Genomic DNA, 20828 nt, shown 5'->3' with positions numbered 1-20828 from the left:
CCTCACATCATCCTATACTCTGTGAAAATGGCTGTAGAGAGAAAGGTGTGTATGTCTGAGGAGGAGTGCTTTGTCATGGCATCCAGGGTGTACATGTGGGAAGGGGGTTTGGTCCCTGGCAGATGATGCCCTGTTTCTGAGTTATGTGACCTTTCTGCTGTCATGAGTGTGGCGCGTTTTGGCTTTGTTTTGTTCTGCACTGAGAGAGAGGGAGAGGGAGAGAGGGGGAGAGGGAGAGGGAGAGGGAGAGGGAGAGGGAGAGGGAGAGAGGGGGAGAGGGAGAGAGAGAGAGAGAGAGAGAGAGAGAGAAACCAGGTTCTGTTGGTAAGGAGCCCCTTATTTCTCCCCTCTGCTCCCCCTTCTCTTCACGTCAATCCCCTCTCTGCACATGCCTCAGAGAGAGGAGAGGACACGTCACAGAGCCCATCATGATGCTATTACTCCCCCTCTCCTCCAGGGCCCCCAAAGCCGAAACGCACCATAATGCCATGTTGTAGGTGACTGAAACCATCCACTGTTTTGTCTGCGTGTGTGCATGAGAAACCCCACTGACCCCATTAACCCCACTGAGCCTGTGAGAGGGGAGGTGACTGGGTTTTACTGGCTAGGCTATAACCTTTCAGCTGGTGGTCTACTATACATAGTGACTAAGCAGCAGTGAGTGAAGGAGTCAGTCAGTTGAATGGACTGAGGAAAGGCTTTTACAGTCAAGGTGCAGACGGTCCACATGCAGACCACGAGTCCATTCATACAGTGCATGCAGGTGACAGCTAACTGCAATCATAAAGGCCTCTGCAGTTAATGTATTGCCAGTGGCTGGTGGATGGTGACAGTATGGGTCTTTGATGGTAGTAGTTCCTTTGTTTACTGTACAGTATAGACACATTGTATTAGCACAAACACATTGTGTGTGTGTCAAATCAAATCAAATCAAATCAAATTTTATTTGTCACATGTGTGTGTGTGTGTGTGTGTGTGTGTGTGTGTGTGTGTGTGTGTGCGTACTTTGTGTATGTACGCTTGTATGCATGTCTTTGTTTATATACTGTATAATATTACAACCATGATGTGTAAAGAGCTGAGAACTGACTCCTCTCCAGCCACATTAGTGTCAATCAGTGTTGGTGCTTCAGGAGAATAGAGCTGTGGCTAGGCCGAGAGTCAGCTCTGTTGATGGGTTTGTCGGAAATGTATCACCACACTACTGCGCTTTTGATCTGTACAGGAGTGTTAGTCACAAAGCAGGTTAGCTGCATCAGTTAGTGAAAAGAGCTGCGGTAGAAACAAAATGAACTTTGAAAAAAAAAAAAAAAAAAGAGCTTTGCATCCCTCAGCAATTCTAATCAGAACGCGACCATAACCAGCTATTTTGTGGTGCGTGTGTGTGTGTTTGTGTGTATCGTCCCTGTATTTTCCCTTCCCCGCTGCAAAACAGACTTCTGAAATGGAAGCAAGGCGAACGCACATTCCAGGGTTAGAAATAGCATGTTTGGATTGTTATGAACCTTGCAACCACATCTGGAGACATTATTCTTGGAAGACAGGTCATTATCCTGCCAAGCCAACTGAGAAATGTATGGTGGAAATAAAAAAACTCAACAATAATTGGGACCGACCACTCAGACAACCACTGTAAATGTCTGGACAGTGGTTACAAACCGCCCCCCGCATGGCCTCACCAGCCCTATCATACCACAGCAAAACATATGAGGGCCTGCAATGATGGCTGGTATAGTAACAGCAGTGAGATCAAATTAGGTTTGTTTTTAAACCTGGAGAGGTAAGGGCCAGAACTCTCTCCCTCATGTAGTTGATGACTACATAGTTTGCACTGTAGTTATTGAGGTGCGTTTTCCGGCCAGTTCACTTCCATTTACAAGACAGGAGTTTCCATTTTCAACAGAGACATTTCCGTTTGCAGGAGGAGGGGGGGGGGGGGGGGGAGCCTCCATTCTCACCAGTAGTGTCGTCGTCCACTGAGGTGAGGCGGTGTGTTAGAGCTATTTTACTGATGTTATATTCAGCTTTCTGAGTGAGAGCCAGGACTGCTCCAAATGTGACACAGTGTCTGACAGTCAAGGAAAGCATGGCCTGGCCGGTCACTCCTTTTAATGTGACTGATCACTTCATGTACACAAAGTTATCTGTGTTCTACGTGTAGAACCAGGAATGAAGTAGGAACCAGGAATGAAGTAGGGGTTGACAAGTAAGCAAACCCAGGCATAAAAGAGAGTGAGTTATAGAGTGCCTCCGTATGATTTATCTGCAGAAGGATAACTGAAACATAGTTGAATTCCTATCTATCGCCAGTGGTTGAGCAGAGGGGAAAATTGGCCTGACACTGACTTCGTGGAAATGTGCTGCCGGTTCCCAGAACAGAGCTTCTTATGTGTGTTTTGAAGGAACTATGGAGTCATGCAGCTCTGATTTACTAAGAACAGCAAGCCCTGCGGATGTGAAAACTCATTATGTGATGGAAACAAGTCCGGCAGGCTCTATCTGTGTTTATTACTTGGTTTCTATAGCAATATGATCATTAACAATATTCTTCAGTGGTTTCACCTTTAAAGGGATACTTCAGGATTTTGGCAATGAAGTCCCTTATCTACTTCCCCAAAGTCAGATCAACTCGTGGAAACTTTTTATGTCTCTGCCTGCAGTTCGAAAGAAGTTGCTAACTAGCATTAGCGTGATTTCTGACTTTATTGTAACACACATGCTAGTAGATAACATAGAATTTCAGTCATTGCGCTAACACTAGTTAGCATTAGCTCGCAAAACTACCTCTAACTTCCGTCCTACAGGATGCAGACACATAGAAATGGTATCCATGAGTTCATCTGACTCAGGGGAAGTAGATAAAGGGCTTCATTGCCAAAATCCCGAAGTATACCTTTAAGAGTCACTTACTCAATAAAGGCAGAACATTGGTACAAACATGTGTTGTTGCCGTAGTGTTGTAAAGCAGTGTTTCCCACCCCTGGTCCTCCAGTGCCCCCAACAGTACAAGGGTTTATTGTAGCCCTTGACAAACACACATCATGCAACTCATTGAGGGCTTGATGATTAGTTAACACGTTGAATCAGGTGTGCTTGTCTAGGGTTACAATAAAAATGTGTTTTGTTGGGGGTACTGGAGGACCAGGGTTGGGAAACACTGTTGTGAAGGATCCTTTTTTGCAGAGAGAACCAGTCCTTTTAATTCTCCCTGCACTGTGTGTATGTGGAGCACTGATAAGATTAAATGCTTTTAAATATACATTATGCTTTTCTTCCTTTAGTACAGCCTAAATGACTGTGGGTGGAAGCGCTTGACTGCAAGGACCAAAGCCAAATATCAGGTTTCTGAGGGATTAAAGCAACATACACAACTGACACTGTTTTCCTTTACACAGTTTGTACCAGTGCTGGCGAGGAGGCTCGAGACGAGTTTGTATGACTGGTGTTCATTCTTCTCCTGTTTGAGAGTCTTATTATTCTGTGCTGAGTGACACTCATATAGTCCCTCCCGACCTTCTTAGATTAGGAGCCTGAGGACTTTCTTCTCTGTCTGTCTCTGTGAAAGGATGACACCTTTTAGACAGGGAGTGTGTGTTCTGTTGTGCTACTGTATCAGTGTTCCTTGTGCATAGGGTATGCAAACTGTTTTTTGTTTGCGTTATGATGTGTGTGTGTGTGGGGGGGGGGGGGGCTGTGTGGGCTGTGTACAGGAACATGAGTCTATGTGGGAGGATGTGTGTTATTGCTTGTGTGTTTGCATGCAAGGGTGTGTATGCGTGGGAATGTGTTAGGTACTTGCGGTTTGTGAGTGTGTATATTTCCTGGTTATAAGGGGTGTTTGAGAGAGTAAAGCTGAGCTGAGCTGAGGCGGTCTGATCTGGTCATGGTGTATGTATTCAATCATGGGGCTGACTGTGTTTGGGGCTGGTGAAGTAGGCTGGGCCGTGGGAGATGAGGAGAGGCCCGCTGATGTCATCCCTGCGGTATGCACTAGCTCACCAACAGGGCCCGCTACATTAATCTGAAAGCTGACCCCCACCCCCCTTCCACCCCGTTGTGCTTCTATTTCCAGGGCGTGAGCGGAATGTCCGTGGATGAGAAGCCTGAAGCCCCCATGTACGTGTATGAGTCGACGGTTCATTGTACCAATATCCTCCTGTGCCTGAACGACCAGCGGAAGCAGGATATCCTGTGCGATGTGACTGTCCTGGTGGAGGGAAAGGAGTTCCGTGGCCACCGGGCCGTGCTGGCCGCCTGCTCAGAGTACTTCTTGCAGGCTCTGGTGGTACAGGTCGAGAATGACTTGGTCCTCAGCCTACCTGAGGAGGTATGTATCTGCTGTATAACAACGGTGCTTAACTCCTATAACACCTGCTGTATAACACATAGTATTAAGAACAACATCTTAGTTTCCACACCTGGTCAAACACACAGTCAGACATTCACTCCAATCTGGTTCCTTTGACTGTTTCATCGTCAGCCTGTTTTTATCACTATTCACCTCATAACTTCTCAGTCCAATATCAACTCTCTCTTTGCCATGAATGGTGTTTAGATGAATGGTGTCAGGGAGGATATGAGACACCCTAACAGTGTTTTAATTTCATCTGTGAGGTCTTATAACTGACGAGGAGAGAGGGAGATGTGCTACTGTAGCGACGGTGCTAGTGAGACCATGTAGAACCATGATTACCAATTATCACCTCTCCCTCCACTCTCAGCTCTCATCAGCTCCTCAGCTCTCTGTAGCAGGTAGCACTTAACTCTGTGACTGACGCAATCTCCCTCACACAGCCAACACTTTTCTTCCCCTTCCCAGCACTCCTGTCATTCCAGCCTCACCCTTTCAGAACCCCCCCAACCCTCACCACCCATAGATGTGTCATAGTGATAACAATTCTCCACTGACATATTGATGTCACACACTCACACATCACATACACACACTTGTCCCGCAAAACTGGGGCACAAACCACATGTGAAGGAGCTGTGTGGTCCAGAGCTGTGTGGGGTTGGAGCTAGCATGCATTAATAATGTAATGCCTGTCCAAAGACTTTGATAGCTAGAAAATAAGTCACTATCACTCCATCTCTGTGGAAATCTCCCCTGAAAGATCCATTTGTTCCTGTCTTATGTAAAATTAGCATTGTGTGTTGAGTGAGTTACTATGGGTTATTCCTGGGAATGGCTCTGTGACTATTCTCGGTTAAACCAGAACTAAAGTCTTGTGTAATTGGTCAGATGCTCGATTAAGTTCTGGGTCCATATGTGTATAAAGAAGAGATAGAACACAGATCGGAACCAGAATAAAGAGCTCCATCCTCCCTCTTTGCAAGTTATAGGAAAGTCTATGGGCCAAATGTTCCCTCCCCTTTCGAAATTCTAAAGACGCTTAAACCTGCGAAATTGTGATTTGTACAATTTACCGGAACTAATGCTGCTCGGTATCTTACCCATCCTGTTGTATCCTGACAGATCTACGGCACCATTTATGTTTACGTAGTCTGTCCATGAGAGATTACTCATTACCCAAAGCAGGATCCCTTTCATTCACTCTTTCTGCATTATGCATAATGCATAAGAGGTTGTGTGTTTCAGGTGTGGAAAGTGTCATGTTTCAGAAAGAGCCCATTTCTTTAAAATAACTGTCCTGTGTTTCCAGATTTCTATGAAATTTGACCTATAATTCATTATAGTATGAGTTAAATAGTTTTCCTTCCAACTTTTTTTATTACGTATCTTAAAAAGCAGCTTTTCTGTGTTGGAATGGTGTGGGCATTCCCCAACTAGAGAATGGTGTGGGCATTCCCCAACTAGAGAATGGTGTGGGCATTCCCCAACTAGAGAATGGTGTGGGCATTCCCCAACTAGAGAATGGTGTGGACATTCCCCAACTAGAGAATGGTGTGGGCATTCCCCAACTAGAGAATGGTGTGGACATTCCCCAACTAGAGAATGGTGTGGGCATTCCCCAACTAGAGAATGGTGTGGACATTCCCCAACTAGAGAATGGTGTGGACATTCCCCAACTAGAGAATGGTGTGGGCATTCCCCAACTAGAGAATGGTGTGGACATTCCCCAACTAGAGAATGGTGTGGGCATTCCCCAACTAGAGAATGGTGTGGACATTCCCCAACTAGAGAATGGTGTGGGCATTCCCCAACTAGAGAATGGTGTGGACATTCCCCAACTAGAGAATGGTGTGGGCATTCCCCAACTAGAGAATGGTATGGACATTCCCCAACTAGAGAATGGTGTGGACATTCCCCAACTAGAGAATGGTGTGGACATTCCCCAACTAGAGAATGGTGTGGGCATTCCCCAACTAGAGAATGGTGTGGACATTCCCCAACTAGAGAATGGTGTGGGCATTCCCCGACTAGAGAATGGTGTGGACAAACAACATTATTTGGGTATGAGTTAACAGAATATGAACTTTTAACATTCTTGTCCCTAAATAAACATTATATTGAGTAAGTAGGGAAATATATTAGATTTACTGTATAAACTGGGTTGTGAAGTGGTTATTAAATAGCTCCGTCTAAGAGACAGGTTGATGATGATGATGATGAGTCGGTCCTTTGGTGGGATGATATCTGTGTCCCAAATGGCACCCTATTTCCTTTGTAGTGCACTACATTTGACCAGGACCCATAGGGCTCTAGTCAAAAGCAAGGGTTGGAACCAACATTTTTTCACCAACATCGTTTCGTTCTGAACAGAAGCGCTATTTTTGTTGTTGTTCCGTTCCACTGTTCTGGCCAGCAAAATACAGTTCTGAACCAGTTGAAACCCAAAAAATATCGCTCCTTTCTGTTCCTTTTTTAACCTGTGATATCAGCGTTTTTATACATTTAACTAATTAAATTACTTTACCAATCATTGTGGATAGATCCTACGAGCTAGTTGTTTACATGCATGATGGAAAGACAAGTGTAGCTTATGGTGCAAGATGTGACTGAAATTTTGCTGGTGGGGAGAGAGCGAGAGAGGGTTGAGGAAGAGGCTTGAAGTGCTGTGCATCTTGTTATGACATGCATTATCTGAATTAGTTCCACAGAATTATACCTAGGAGGAGTGGCTTCTATGGAGGAACTTTGAATGTCCTTTCAGCTAGCTATCTATGAAAAGTTTATGTGCAGAACGGCAACAGAATTAGAAACACGTCATACCTTTTTGTAGTTAATAAATCCAATGTGAAACGTGATAACTAAGCCTATAGTATCCTTAACTAGCATAGAAAAAAATGTATCCATTCTTCTCTAGCTAATTACAAATCTCTCCCTAGCTTCTGAATCATGATTGTAATATCAGTACACTAGCCTATGGTAATATCAGTACACTAGCCTATGGGTATGTCAGGACAGTAGCCTATGGTAATATCAGGACGGTAGCCTATGGGAATATCAGTAAGGTCAGTACAGTAGCCTATGGTTATGTCAGGACAGTAGCCTATGGGAATGTCAGTACAGTTGCCTATGGGAATGTCAAGATGGTAGCCTATGGTAATGTCAGGACAGTAGACTATGGTAATGTCAGGACAGTAGCCTATCGGAATGTCAGGACGGTAGCCTATGGTAATGTCAGAACGGTAGCCTATGGTAATGTCAAGATGGTAGCCTATGGTAATGTCAGTACAGTAGCCTATGGTAGTGTCAGTACAGTTGCCTATGGGAATGTCAGGACAGTAGCCTATGGTAGTGTCAGTACAGTTGCCTATGGTAATGTCAGGACAGTAGCCTATGGTAATGTCAGGACAGTAGACTATGGTAATGTCAGGACAGTAGCCTATCGGAATGTCAGGACGGTAGCCTATGGTAATGTCAGAACGGTAGCCTATGGTAATGTCAAGATGGTAGCCTATGGTAATGTCAGTACAGTAGCCTATGGTAGTGTCAGTACAGTTGCCTATGGGAATGTCAGGACAGTAGACTATGGTAATGTCAGGACAGTAGCCTATCGGAATGTCAGGACGGTAGCCTATGGTAATGTCAGAACGGTAGCCTATGGTAATGTCAGTACAGTAGCCTATGGTAGTGTCAGTACAGTTGCCTATGGTAATGTCAGGACAGTAGACTATGGTAATGTCAGGACAGTAGCCTATCGGAATGTCAGGACGGTAGCCTATGGTAATGTCAGAACGGTAGCCTATGGTAATGTCAAGATGGTAGCCTATGGTAATGTCAGTACAGTAGCCTATGGTAGTGTCAGTACAGTTGCCTATGGGAATGTCAGGACAGTAGCCTATGGTAGTGTCAGTACAGTTGCCTATGGTAATGTCAGGACAGTAGCCTATGGTAATGTCAGGACAGTAGCCTATCGGAATGTCAGGACGGTAGCCTATGGTGATGTCAGAACGGTAGCCTATGGTAATGTCAAGATGGTAGCCTATGGTAATGTCAGTACAGTAGCCTATGGTAATGTCAGTACAGTAGCCTATGGTAATGTCAGAACGGTAGCCTATGGTAATGTCAAGATGGTAGCCTATGGTAATGTCAGTACAGTAGCCTATGGGAATGTCAGGATGGTAGCCTATGGTAATGTCAGAACGGTAGCCTATGGTAATGTCAAGATGGTAGCCTATGGTAATGTCAGGACAGTAGCCTATGGTAATGTCAGGACAGTAGCCTATGGTAATGTCAGGACAGTAGCCTATGGTAATGTCAGGACAGTAGCCTATGGTAATGTCAGGACAGTAGCCTATGGTAATGTCAGTACAGTAGCATATGCTTCAGAGGGAAAGGTAGCCTAAACACGCACACACACTGGCAAAGATTTTCAGCTTGCAGGCAGACACTGGAATGCATTTCTGAGTGACAGAGTGAGGGCTTTGCGTAGGCGTTTTGTCACGTTTTTTTTGTGGAACTAGAAAAAGAATGCAAAATACTATGAATGACTTTTATTCCCGGTTCCATGAAAAATGTTGTTAGGCTCTGTTACCTGAACCGGGCCCAACCCCTGGTCAAAGTAGTGCACTATATAGGTAATAGGGTGCCATTTGGGACACCACCACTATTTCTCTGTCCTGTCTAAACATAATGGAGGGAAGGTAATTTCATTGATATCATCTCTCAAGATTTAATGTCCTCTGTCACCGGTGTCTTTATTGTACAGTAAGGTGACTCACAGGTGCTGACACATTTTTGTCCGATTTTTCTTTATTTGTACTATTTTATACATTGTAGATTGTAAAGACATCAAAATGAAATAACACAAATGGAATCATGTAGTATCAAAAAAAGTGTGAAACAAATCAAAATATATTTTATATTTGAGATTCTTCAAAGTAGCCACCCTTTGCCTTAATAACAGCTTTGCACACTCTTGGCATTCTTTCAACCAGCTTAATGAGGAATGCTTTTCCAATCGCCAATCGAGTTCCCACATATGCTGAGCACTTGTTGGCTGCTTTTCCTTCACTCTGTGGTCCAACTCATCCCAAACATCTCAATTGGGTTGAGGTCGGGTGATTGTGGAGGCCAGGACATCTGATGCAGCACTCCATCACTCTCCTTCTTGGTCAAATAACCCTTACACAGCCTGGAGGTGTGTTGGGTCATTGTCCCGTTGAAAAACAAATGATAGTCCCACTAAGCGCAAACCAGATGAGATGGCGTATCGCTGCAGAATGCTTTGGTAGCCATTCTGGTTAAGTGTGCCTTGAATTCTAAATAAATCACAGACAGTGTCACCAGCAAAGCACCCCCACACCATCACACCTCCTCATCCGTGCTTCATGGTGAGAACCACACATGCAGAGATCATCCTTTCACCTACTCTGTGTCTCACAAAGACACAGTGGTTGGAACCAAAAATCTCAGATTTCCACCTTTCTGATGTCCATTGCTCGTGTTTCTTGGCCCAAGCAAGTCTCTTCTTCTCATTGGTGTCTTTTAGTAGTTGTTTCTTTGCAGCAATTTGACCATGAAGGCCTGATTCACACAGTCTCCTCCGAACAGTTGATGTTGAGATGTGTCTGTTACTTGAAGTCTGTGAAGCATTTATTTGGGCTGAAATCTGAGGCTGGTAACTCTAATGAACTTATCCTCTGCAGCAGAGGTAACTCCGGGTCTTCCTTTCCTGTGGCGGTCCTCATGAGAGCCAGTTTCATCATAGGGCTTGATGGTTTTTGCGACTGCACTTGAAGAAACTTTAAAAGTTCTTGAAATGTTCCGGATTGACTGACCTTCATGTCTTAAAGTAATGATGGACTGTGGTTTCTCTTTGCTTATTTGAGCTGTACTTGCCATAATATCGACTTGGTATATACCAAATAGGGCTATCTTCTGTATACCACCCCTACCTTGTCACATCACAACTGATTGGCTCAAATGCATTACATCAAATGCATTAACAAGCAAGAAATATCCACAAATGAACTTTTAACAAGGCAAACCTGTTAATTGAAATGCATTCCAGCTGACTATCTCATGAAGCTGGTTGAGAGAATGCCACGCGTGTGCAATGCTGTCATCAAGGCTACTTTGAAGAATCAAAAATTTAAAATATATTTATATTTGTTTATCACTTTTTTGGTTACTACATGATTCCATGTGTTATTTCATAGTTTTGATGTCTTCACTATTATTCTACAATGTATAACATAGTAAAAATAAAGAAAATACCTTGAATGAGTAGGTGTGTCCAAACCTCTGAAACTTTTGGTACTGCTCGATGATTACCAAGGAAAGACAGGGAGAGAGGGGGAAAAAAAGACACTGCAGATGAAATGTGAAACGAAGACAATCACAGAGGCTATGATGCTATCCTCTATTCCCTGGGTTAGGGTTAGGTTTAGAATGGGAATAGAAGGGTTTGGGTAAGGGTTAAGTTTAGGTTTAGAATAAGGGTTTGGGTAAGGGTTAAGTTTAGGTTTAGGATAAGGGTTTGGGTAAGGGTTAAGTTTAGGTTTAGGATAAGGGTTTGGGTTGGAGCTATGGTAGAGCATCTACAGATGGACTATCCAAATAAAGTGTTACCCAATTAAGTACCTTACTGTGATTGTTTTAAAATAAAATGGTAAAAAAAATCAAAAATAGCTTCTTTGTAAAGAGCAATTTCTCCAGTAAGAATTTTGCTAGGACTGGTCTTGGTGGTGGAGTGGAAATCTGAAAACAAGCTGTTATTGGCAGAGTGGTTTTAAACTATGAAAATCATATTTTTGACTGCCATGGGCCTTAAACCAAGAAGAGGGAGGAAACAAACACTTAATCCCAGATCCAGACCATAGGAGGGAGGAGGAAGTGAGAGAGGAGGAAGGAGGCCCCTTGCTTGACCGGTAGCCATATTTGACCTCTGGTTTACTCAGGATGCGTCGGGAATGGCAACCTATCCACTATATAGTCAACTGCTTTTGACCAGGGCTCTAGGGAATAGGGTGCCATTAAGGATGCACAGAGAGAGAGTGGCTGCCTCATGAGTGGATGCTGGTAAAACAGGGAAATGTAATGCGCCTTGAGAGGTTTAGTATTGGTGAGTGACATCCCCCCCCCCCCCGACCTCCATCTCATCAGACACTTGATCAGGTGAGACATGCAGAAGCCAGGCTAACTAATCTGAAGGACTCAGGGCAAGGTGGAAGCAGAACAGCAACAGCAGGGCTTGACACAAACAGAGAGCCCAACCAGGAGACTATCACACATTTACAGCTCATTAGACAGATGGCGGGAGGCAGGCGCATATCTTCAACTGTCTTCCCCCCACCGAAGTTGGGGGCAGGGTGCGAGAAGCAGGGAGAAGAGAGGAGAGAGAGAAAGAAGATAGAAGAGCAAGTGAGCTAGCGATACCACCTAGTGTGACTGCTGTCGATAATGCACGGGGTCTTCTCTCCGTCAACACAAGGGCACAGTGCTCAGCGCTAATCTGACAGTAAGGATACAGGCTCTTTGTCTGCCGTTTGAGCAGGCTACTCTGAGAACCAGCGCATGTACATGTATCTCTCTCTGAGTCAACCAGCCAGCCAGCCAGGGAGACCCAGTGAGAGCCTACAGAATGTTGTCTGTGTGTTTATAGTAGCTGGATTTAACCCTCGAGACCCAAACAATTAACCACTGGCTGCCCTGTATTTTCAATGTCTCATCTCAGGTGCAGGGTGTATCAACAAGTGGATGGCAGTAATGTTCTGCCAGTTTGTATAGAAACACAGCAGGATACCATACAGCATCCTCAAGAATAAAGACAGGGACAGCGTGTAAAGTCAGAGCTGAGCATCCTCGTAGTAAAGTGGCAGGGTCATGTCCTCCCCAGTGTCTCGTCATGTACTCCACACCGTCAGGGGAGGTTTACTCCACACCGTCAGGGGAGGTTTACTCCACACCGTCAGGGGAGGTTTACTCCACACCGTTAGAGGAGGTTTACTCCACACCGTCAGGGGAGGTTTACCCCACACCGTCAGGGGAGGTTTACTCCACACCGCCAGGGGAGGTTTACTCCACACCGTTAGGGGAGGTTTACTCCACACCGTCAGGGGAGGTTTACTCCACACCGCCAGGGGAGGTTTACTCCACACCGCCAGGGGAGGTTTACTCCACACCGTTAGGGGAGGTTTACTCCACACCGTTAGGGGAGGTTTACTCCACACCGTCAGGGGAGGTTTACTCCACACCGCCAGGGGAGGTTTACTCCACACCGTTAGGGGAGGTTTACTCCACACCGCCAGGGGAGGTTTACTCCACACCGTTAGGGGAGGTTTACTCCACACCGTCAGGGGAGGTTTCCTCCACACCGTCAGGGGAGGTTTACTCCACACCGCCAGGGGAGGTTTACTCCACACCGTCAGGGGAGGTTTACTCCACACCGCCAGGGGAGGTTTACTCCACACCGTTAGGGGAGGTTTACTCCACACCGCCAGGGGAGGTTTACTCCACACCGTTAGGGGAGGTTTACTCCACACCGCCAGGGGAGGTTTGCTCCACACCGTCAGGGGAGGTTTACTCCACACCGTCAAGGGAGGTTTACTCCACACCGTCAGGGGAGGTTTACTCCACACCGCCAGGGGAGGTTTGCTCCACACCGTCAGGGGAGGTTTACTCCACACCGTCAGGGGAGGTTTACTCCACACCGTTAGGGGAGGTTTACTCCACACCGTTAGGGGAGGTTTACTCCACACCGCCAGGGGAGGTTTGCTCCACACCGTTAGGGGAGGTTTACTCCACACCGTCAGGGGAGGTTTACTCCACACCGTTAGGGGAGGTTTACTCCACACCGCCAGGGGAGGTTTACACCACACCGTTAGGGGAGGTTTACTCCACACCGTTAGGGGAGGTTTACTCCACACCGTCAGGGGAGGTTTACTCCACACCGTCAGGGGAGGTTTACTCCACACCGTTAGGGGAGGTTTACTCCACACCGTCAGGGGAGGTTTACTCCACACCGTCAGGGGAGGTTTACTCCACACCGTTAGGGGAGGTTTACTCCACACCGTCAGGGGAGGTTTACTCCACACCGTCAGGGGAGGTTTACTCCACACCGTCAGGGGAGGTTTACTCCACACCGTCAGGGGAGGTTTGCTCCACACCGTCAGGGGAGGTTTACTCCACACCGTCAGGGGAGGTTTACTCCACACTGTCAGGGGAGGTTTACTCCACACCGTCAGGGGAGGTTTGCTCCACACCGTCAGGGGAGGTTTATTCGCAGAAAACGTCTCATGTGTCCCAGTGTTTACTGGTGTCTTACTGTGGAAAAAACATTTTCACTCGTTTATTTATTGTCATAATTGCGTTTAATGGCTTTAAGTTGAACGCTTGGCTGTACTGCAGTGAGTCATTGTCCCTGTGCTTCCTCTTCCACCTCTCTTTTCTCTCCTACGAGGATAAATGACGATGGCAGCCAACCCTCCATACAGTGCCTCCATCCATTAGTGCTGTGCTGTGACTCATCAGCATCGAGGCTCCTCGTCATGTGCCTTTCAATACAGAGGTTAATGTCAGGTTACTCAGCAGATCTGATATTAAAATGTCTAACTTGTAGTCTCTCCAGAGGAGATGGACTATCTCTCTTCTGGCTTGGCAGCGTGCCGCCCGGGGAAGCACTCCATTGTCATGCTATGCAATGTCCTCATTAGGATACGTGACATTCAGGAATTCGCTGAAGTACATTTGCATGAATTAGCCGTCTCTACTACAGAGTGGAGCGGACAGAGGGAGGCCTCAGAGAGAGAGCTCAGTGAGGGAGAGAGAGACTGGAGGAAGACAGAGGGGGATGTCAGAGAGAGAGAGAGAGAGAGATAGCAATAGAGGGAGAAAGAAGGGGGGTAATAGTATTCCACACTGTCTGTTTATGGAAGGATATTGGGCAGACTTCCTTAAAACAGGATTCTGTGATGCACTCTTGCTATAATGTCCTGCTCTGTAATGGTACCGCCTCGTCACCGGTCCATAGAAACATAGCAGGCCTGACACACCCGGTCCACAAGCCCATATTAGCATAAAATGCCCCAGTTCTATTACCTTGATTAAATTGTCCCTTTGTGTTAACTCCTACAATAAGTGTTGCTAATGTTCTGAAACGCTTCATACAGTATGTCAACAACTATCCAGTAATGACCAGGAAATGTGCTTTATATCCACCACCTTCGCCTTTTGTTCTCCCTTTCAAGTGTGGCTTTTTAGGTTGCAAGTGCAACCATCTTTCCCTCTTGCCCTTTTTTTCCTCACACCTTCTCTCTCTCTATCTCTGTCTTTCTCTGTCTTTCTCTCTCTCTCGCTCTCTCTCTTTCTTTTGCTGTCTTTCTCCGGATCCCTCACGTTTGCCTTCATTATGCGACTGTGCTGGTTGTAACAGTGGTGTAATCACATATGGTCGAGGGCATTGGTGGAAAACCTACCCAATCGTCATACTTGAGTAAAAGTAAAGATACTTTCATAGAAAATGACTCAATTAAAAGTGAAAGTCACCCAGTAAAATACTACTTTTGTAAAAGTTTTAAATATACTTAAGTATCAAAAGTAAAAATCTATTCAAATTCCTTATGTTAAGAATTTTTTAAACATTTTTTTTAAATGTTTTTTTTTTACGGATAGCCAGAGGCACACTCCAACACTCAGACATAATTTACTAACTAAGCATTTGTGTTTAGTGAGTGCACCAGATCAGAGGCACTAGGGATGGCCAGGTATGTTCTCTTGATACGTGTGTGAATTGGACAATTTTCCTGTTCTGCTAAGCATTAAAAATGTAACGAGTACTTTTGGGTGTCAGGAAAAATGTATGGAGTAAAAAGTACATTATTTTCTTCAGGAATGTAGTGAAGTAATAGTAAAAGTTGTCAAAATATAAATAGTAAATTACAGATTTACAAGCTGGAAATAGATCCAGGGAACGCTCAGCACTTTTCCCCCAGCAGCCCAGCAGCAGCTCTGGGAAGTCTGTTTATCAGCAGCCCTGGATGGTGCTGGCCCAGCTGACCAGCCTCATTTAAGCCCAGACCACTTTCCTCTTTACCTGGTTGTGTATGGGTAAAAGAAAGGGAGGGGTGGATAGTGGATAAACGAGACCAGTGGGTGGCACTTAGTAGTAACCTGGCCCTGCCTCACTTTTGGTTTGGGGCTCTGTGTGTGTGTGTGTGTGTGTGTGTGTGTGTGTGTGTGTGTATGTGTGTGTGTGTGTGTGTGTGTGTGTGTGTGTATGTGTGTGTGTGTGTGTGTGTGTGTGTGTGTGTGTGTGTGTGTGTGTGTGTGTGTGTGTGTGTGTGTGTGTGTGTGTGAGCATACGTGTGTGTGTGAGTGAGTGTGTGCATACGTGTGAGTGAGTATGTGTGTGTGCATACGTGAGTGAGTGAGTGAGTGAGTGAGTGAGTGAGTGAGTGAGTGAGTGTGCGCACACTGATGTGGCCGAGTGGTTCTGCAGCGTTATAGTAGAGGTGCTGTGTTCATCAGTAGCGGAGAGTCCAGTCTAGGGAGTAGCCTAACATTAATACATTTGTTGTGTTATCAGGCAACCATAGAATTACAAAAATACTATCCTTATAGGATTGTGCATGTAAACCCCATTTAGAATAATCCCTCCAACAAAATCGACACAACACACATCCCAGTGATTTCGCTCCTGCTATGAATAATTCATATTACCTAACATTTTCCCCTCTAGGCCTATATTTGCTTTTCCTCGTAAACACTGTCCGGTTGTTTTTCCAAACGGAAAAATCCACAAAGCAAATTTTTGTGGTTTGTGAGTTAGATTTCTGAGGAGGGAAAATCCTGTTTTACTAGCAGGGTGCCTGGCACCGAGCATGGGAGTGCAGAGCTGCCGACAGCCTCTACTGCTACGGTTCACACAGAGAGAGAGAGAGAGAGTACCATTACATCTAGAACAGTGGTCACCAATCTTTTCTGAGTCAAGATCACTTTCTAAGTCATATTCAGGCCCTAAAAAACGTAAGCCTATGCAACATTAACCTATTAAAACAGATCTGTAGCAATGAGGTTTGTAGTAGTCTATATACCCAATGCATTATCACGGCATATTGGCTATTATATTTATAATTATATTTAAAAATGAAGGTATATAATCACACTTGTAATAGATCATTTGTTGTATTAGTTTTGAGACACAGCTGAGTGAGCATAATAATTAGCTTTTTATTTTATTTTACTGGACTGATGGCCTGCATCAGTCTGGGGGGGGGGGGGGGTAGCAGCGGTGAGGTTGCCTCTCATCCCTCCGCTCTTCCTCCCTACGTTGAGAAAAGGGAACACAGTCCTCCAGCGGATGGCGAAACTCAAGTCGCACTAGATTATTTCTGCCTCATGCACCAATTCAGGTTGTTAATCCAATGTCCAGATAAAGTGAAATATTCCTCGATATAAAAAAGAGACAAGCTGCTAATAATAACAACGCCAGCTTCTCCAAACACTTTGCTATGGTCATTCATTACAGCTGCAGTGCTGGTTGTAGCATTTTATGGCTTCTAAAAGTGTTGAACAACGTGTTGACGGCGCTGAATAACAACTTCAACATGAACTTACTCATAAAAACAGCAGCGCTTTGCTCTATTTGTTGAGTCTCTCTCTGGTCAAAAATGTTGAAATCTTACAGCATCAATTTTGCTGTGTGCTTAAGGCTTATTTTGATGGCTTCAGGGCACAGTGCAGACACGGTGATCTGAGCTGTCTGATTGGCCAGCCGTAGGCCTGTAGGTGCACCTGACTTGCTCTCTGGGCCTGCTTGGTCAGCAGAGTAATAACTTCAGACATGAAATGGTTCAAAATTGGAACACTTTGCCTTCCCTGCACTAGGGCTGCTGAATCAAGTGCACCTACCGCCAACATCACGAAACAAATAAAAAAATAGGAACGCTTCATCGTTGTTTTTTTTACCTAAATGTTTGGTGATCGACTAGGAATGCCTCGCGATTGATGGGTTGATGACCACTGATCTAATGACCTAATGACCTAGAGTAATTCATCTTGTGTTGTTACTCCCACAAATGGGTAGCGAAACAACCAGTAAACACTGGGCTCTTTCTCCCTGCTCATTAAAAACACACTTTGAGAGCCCGTTAAGTCTTGTACCGGGAACTTTACATCGCTCAGGCAAAGAAAAGGTGCCGGTGGCACACACACAACAATTGCTATCCACCATTCAAAGTGGATAGCCTCGTAATTGCATTGTGAGCTTTGTGTGTGGTTTGTGATGGTATTCATTGAGCAAGCATCTCTCTCTCTCTCTCGCTCTCTCTCTCTCTCTCTCTCTCTCTCGCTCTCTCTCTCTCACTTTCTCTTTCTATCTCCTTCTCTCTCTCTCTCTCTCTCTCTCTCTCTCTCTCTCTCTCTCTCTTCAGTAACAACAGTAGTAGAAGGCAGGTTTCCATAATTATCCTCCATTAAGTCTAAATTGAAGGATTCCCTCTCTCTTATCCTAGGTTACGCCACATGGCTGCAATAATGATAAGCCGCAGTCTTTCAAACTATTTGGCTTCACAGGCACTTAAAGAGGGGCTGCAGGGGACTGACAGAAAGTGAGGCAGCAGCAGTAGCAGCAGGAGGAGCTGCAAACCATATGGTCCTATGGTCTATATGCAGTCTGTGATGACAACAAAGGCTTCCTGTACATCAACACAACACAACACAGGGGTGGGTGGGAGCCGCCGGGGAGGGTGATAGGTCATCGCAGGGCAGACAGACTGTGGTAGCCCAGTGAAATGTCACCATGTCAAAAGGGTTTGTGTAATGAAAACGGGCTGGACACCCAAGCTGCCGCCTGCCAACCAGCCCAGCACCACTGGGTTTTATTTGCTGGCTTTTTACAATGTTAGGTGCTGACCCGATAAAAGATTAACTTAGTACTTTACAGTGTTTGTTTGTGGTCATTAGAGCTGTCGGGTTGTCTCACCACACTCCAAGGGCTCAGAACAATGGCAGTGCTGATGGTAATGCTGCCAATTTCCCTGTTTTTTCGCAGGTCACTGCCAGGGGATTCGCCCCATTGTTGCAGTTTGCCTACACTGCTAAGCTGTTACTCAGCAGAGAAAACATCCAGGACGTCATCCGCTGTGGCAAATTCCTGCGCGTGCACAACCTGGAGGACTCGTGCTTTCGCTTCCTGGAGGCCCAGCTCCGCAGTGAGGAGGATGGCCTGCTGCTGTGCCACAAGGTGGCGCCGGCCGAGGGCAACCACAAGACCGAGGACGAGAACATGCAGTCTGAGACGACAACAAAGGCAGCCTCCCCCCAGGCACGCCGGCGCTCTGAAGCCCTTTCCTCCTTGCGGCGCGCCCCGGACAAGGACCGGCTACCCGTGGCGGTGCCCAGTGACTTCAGCAACGTACGACTGGACTTCGACAGACACGGAGCATCCGACCTCCCCCGCTGCCCCAAATACAGGAAATACCAGTGGGCCTGCAACAAGCACAATAACGACACCTCCTCACACACCAGTACCTCAGGTTTACCAAGCACATTATTATTAAAGGAGACCAGCGGTGGCATCAGCGGCGAGGCGGTCCGGGGCCAGAGCATGTCACCGGTGGCAGACATCAAAGTGGAGCCGCGGGCAGAGGAAGAGGCCATCTCGCTGTGCCTGTCAGGGGACGAGCAGGGCGGCCTGGACAAGGAGACAGGCATGGAGATGGACAGTGTCCCAGTATTGTCCGCCTCCTCCGCCAAGAGGAGCCAGTCCCCCACCTGCCTCCGCGCCTTCTTCAAAAAAGGAGCAGACCTGCCGGGTCTGCCCAACGTGTCGCAGCAGCTATTTGCCAACAGACTCGCCAGCGTCTGCCCCCAAGACAAAGGAACCACTCTGGAAGATCACAAAACAAAAGACTTCAGGCCTCTCAATGCTGGGGAGCTGGGCCTGTCTGTTACATCCCTGAAGGAGGTAGAGGGCTTCCCTCTGAGGCTCTCGTCGCTGAAGTCCACCTCCTGCGACGGCGTCTGTAAACAGGAAGTGGAGCTGGACCGCCGCAGTGTCATCTTTTCCTCCTCAGGGGCCTGTGACCGTCTGGGCTCCCCGACGCATTCCTACCCCGGCGGGAGCTCTTTGGAGATGGAGCACTCGGAGCACACGTCAATGGGCCTGTGGGCTGGTGCCAGCCAGTCCCTTCCCAGCTCCCAGACCTACTCCCCGAGCAGTGCCCCCTCCCTCGCCTCCGCCACCACCGAGCCCCCGCCGGTCCTTTGTCGCCCGCTGCCAAACACCAGCTGCCCAGTGCCAATCAAGGTTTGCTCGCGCTCGCCGCCCTCTGAGACCCGCACACGGACCTCCAGCTCCTGCTCCTCCTACTCCTACGCGGAGGATGGGAGCGGCGGCTCACCCTGCAGCCTGCCCCAGTTTGAGTTCTCCTCCTCGCCGTGCTCCAACGTGGCGCTCCGCCTCGCCGCCGACCAGCAGGAACAGGGCGTGATGGGGGGGGACACCCTCTTCAACCAGGTTCGCCCCAAGATCAAGTGCGAGCAATCGTACGGCACCAACTCCAGTGACGAGTCGGGATCCTTCTCCGAGGGTGACAGCGAGTCGTGCCGAGTCGATCAAGGGCGAGAGGTGAGTGACTTTGACACTATCACACTCTTCTCTCATGACGTACACAATGCCTCGTACTCTCAGTCTCAGCTTGGTGACTAATCATCATCATCTCACACTGACCTACATAGAGATCTTATTAAATGACAACCATACAGTGCATATACATTTTTCTGATTCACTATTTTACACAATATAATATAACAGCACTGGTAAACCATGGTTGACCAACTCCCTGACCAAAATTGCTGACCTTTATCCCCATCATAAAAAGGTTCATCTCCATTCTAGTATTCTAATTCCTAATTCTTTGGGGACCTAGCTCTCCAGGTCTGCATTAATAGTCATTAGATTAGATCATCATGTAATTGAAGCGGGAGTATTTTCACTAAAAGATTCACAGCACACCATAAACAGAACAGGGGCAAAGATGTGCTTTGATATTATTCATATGTTTTACACACTCCCGAGGAGGTGGTGGTTGTGTCGAGGGCTGTGATTGGTTGATCCTGTGGACGGGGAAGCGCTAGTGTAGTAGGGTTATATGACTGAGATGTAGATGGTCCATGGCGGAGGGGTCAGGACTCTGTCTATGGTCTGAAGGCTTTCTCCTGGGGCTTTATCTCTGTCTCCCTAGCTGTCAGGGCAGCGCAGGCCAACTAGTTCATATTATCCATCCACAAACTTGACATCTCTAATTAATTCCACACAGTCTGCGTATGCTAATTCTCAAGACACCTAGCTGTGCCATGACATTTATACTGCATTACCAATTAGATTTACAGGTAACTGCCAAAATAATGGAAACACTTGAGTAAATGAGGTGTACAAAGTATATTGAAAGCAGGTGCTTCCACACAGGTGTGGTTC

General features: G+C 46.5%; 1 protein-coding gene across 1 annotated transcript in view; it reads left to right on the top strand.

Annotated features, from left to right (window-relative positions):
• The window catches only part of LOC110529508 (transcription regulator protein BACH2), a 110524-nt gene that overhangs the window by 72050 nt on the left and 17646 nt on the right, over positions 1 to 20828 (top strand). Inside the window, exons 2-3 of the mRNA XM_021611751.3 lie at positions 4073 to 4327; positions 18402 to 19979. Of these exons, the coding sequence (XP_021467426.2) occupies positions 4085 to 4327; positions 18402 to 19979 (1821 nt within the window). The 5' untranslated portion in view covers positions 4073 to 4084. The remainder of the gene's footprint in view (positions 1 to 4072; positions 4328 to 18401; positions 19980 to 20828) is intronic.

Source organism: Oncorhynchus mykiss, chromosome 8 (assembly GCF_057628025.1).
Source record: "Oncorhynchus mykiss isolate SJ-2025 chromosome 8, ASM5762802v1, whole genome shotgun sequence".
Classification (NCBI taxonomy): Eukaryota; Metazoa; Chordata; class Actinopteri; order Salmoniformes; family Salmonidae; genus Oncorhynchus; species Oncorhynchus mykiss.
This window is presented reverse-complemented; position numbering and strand designations above follow the sequence as displayed.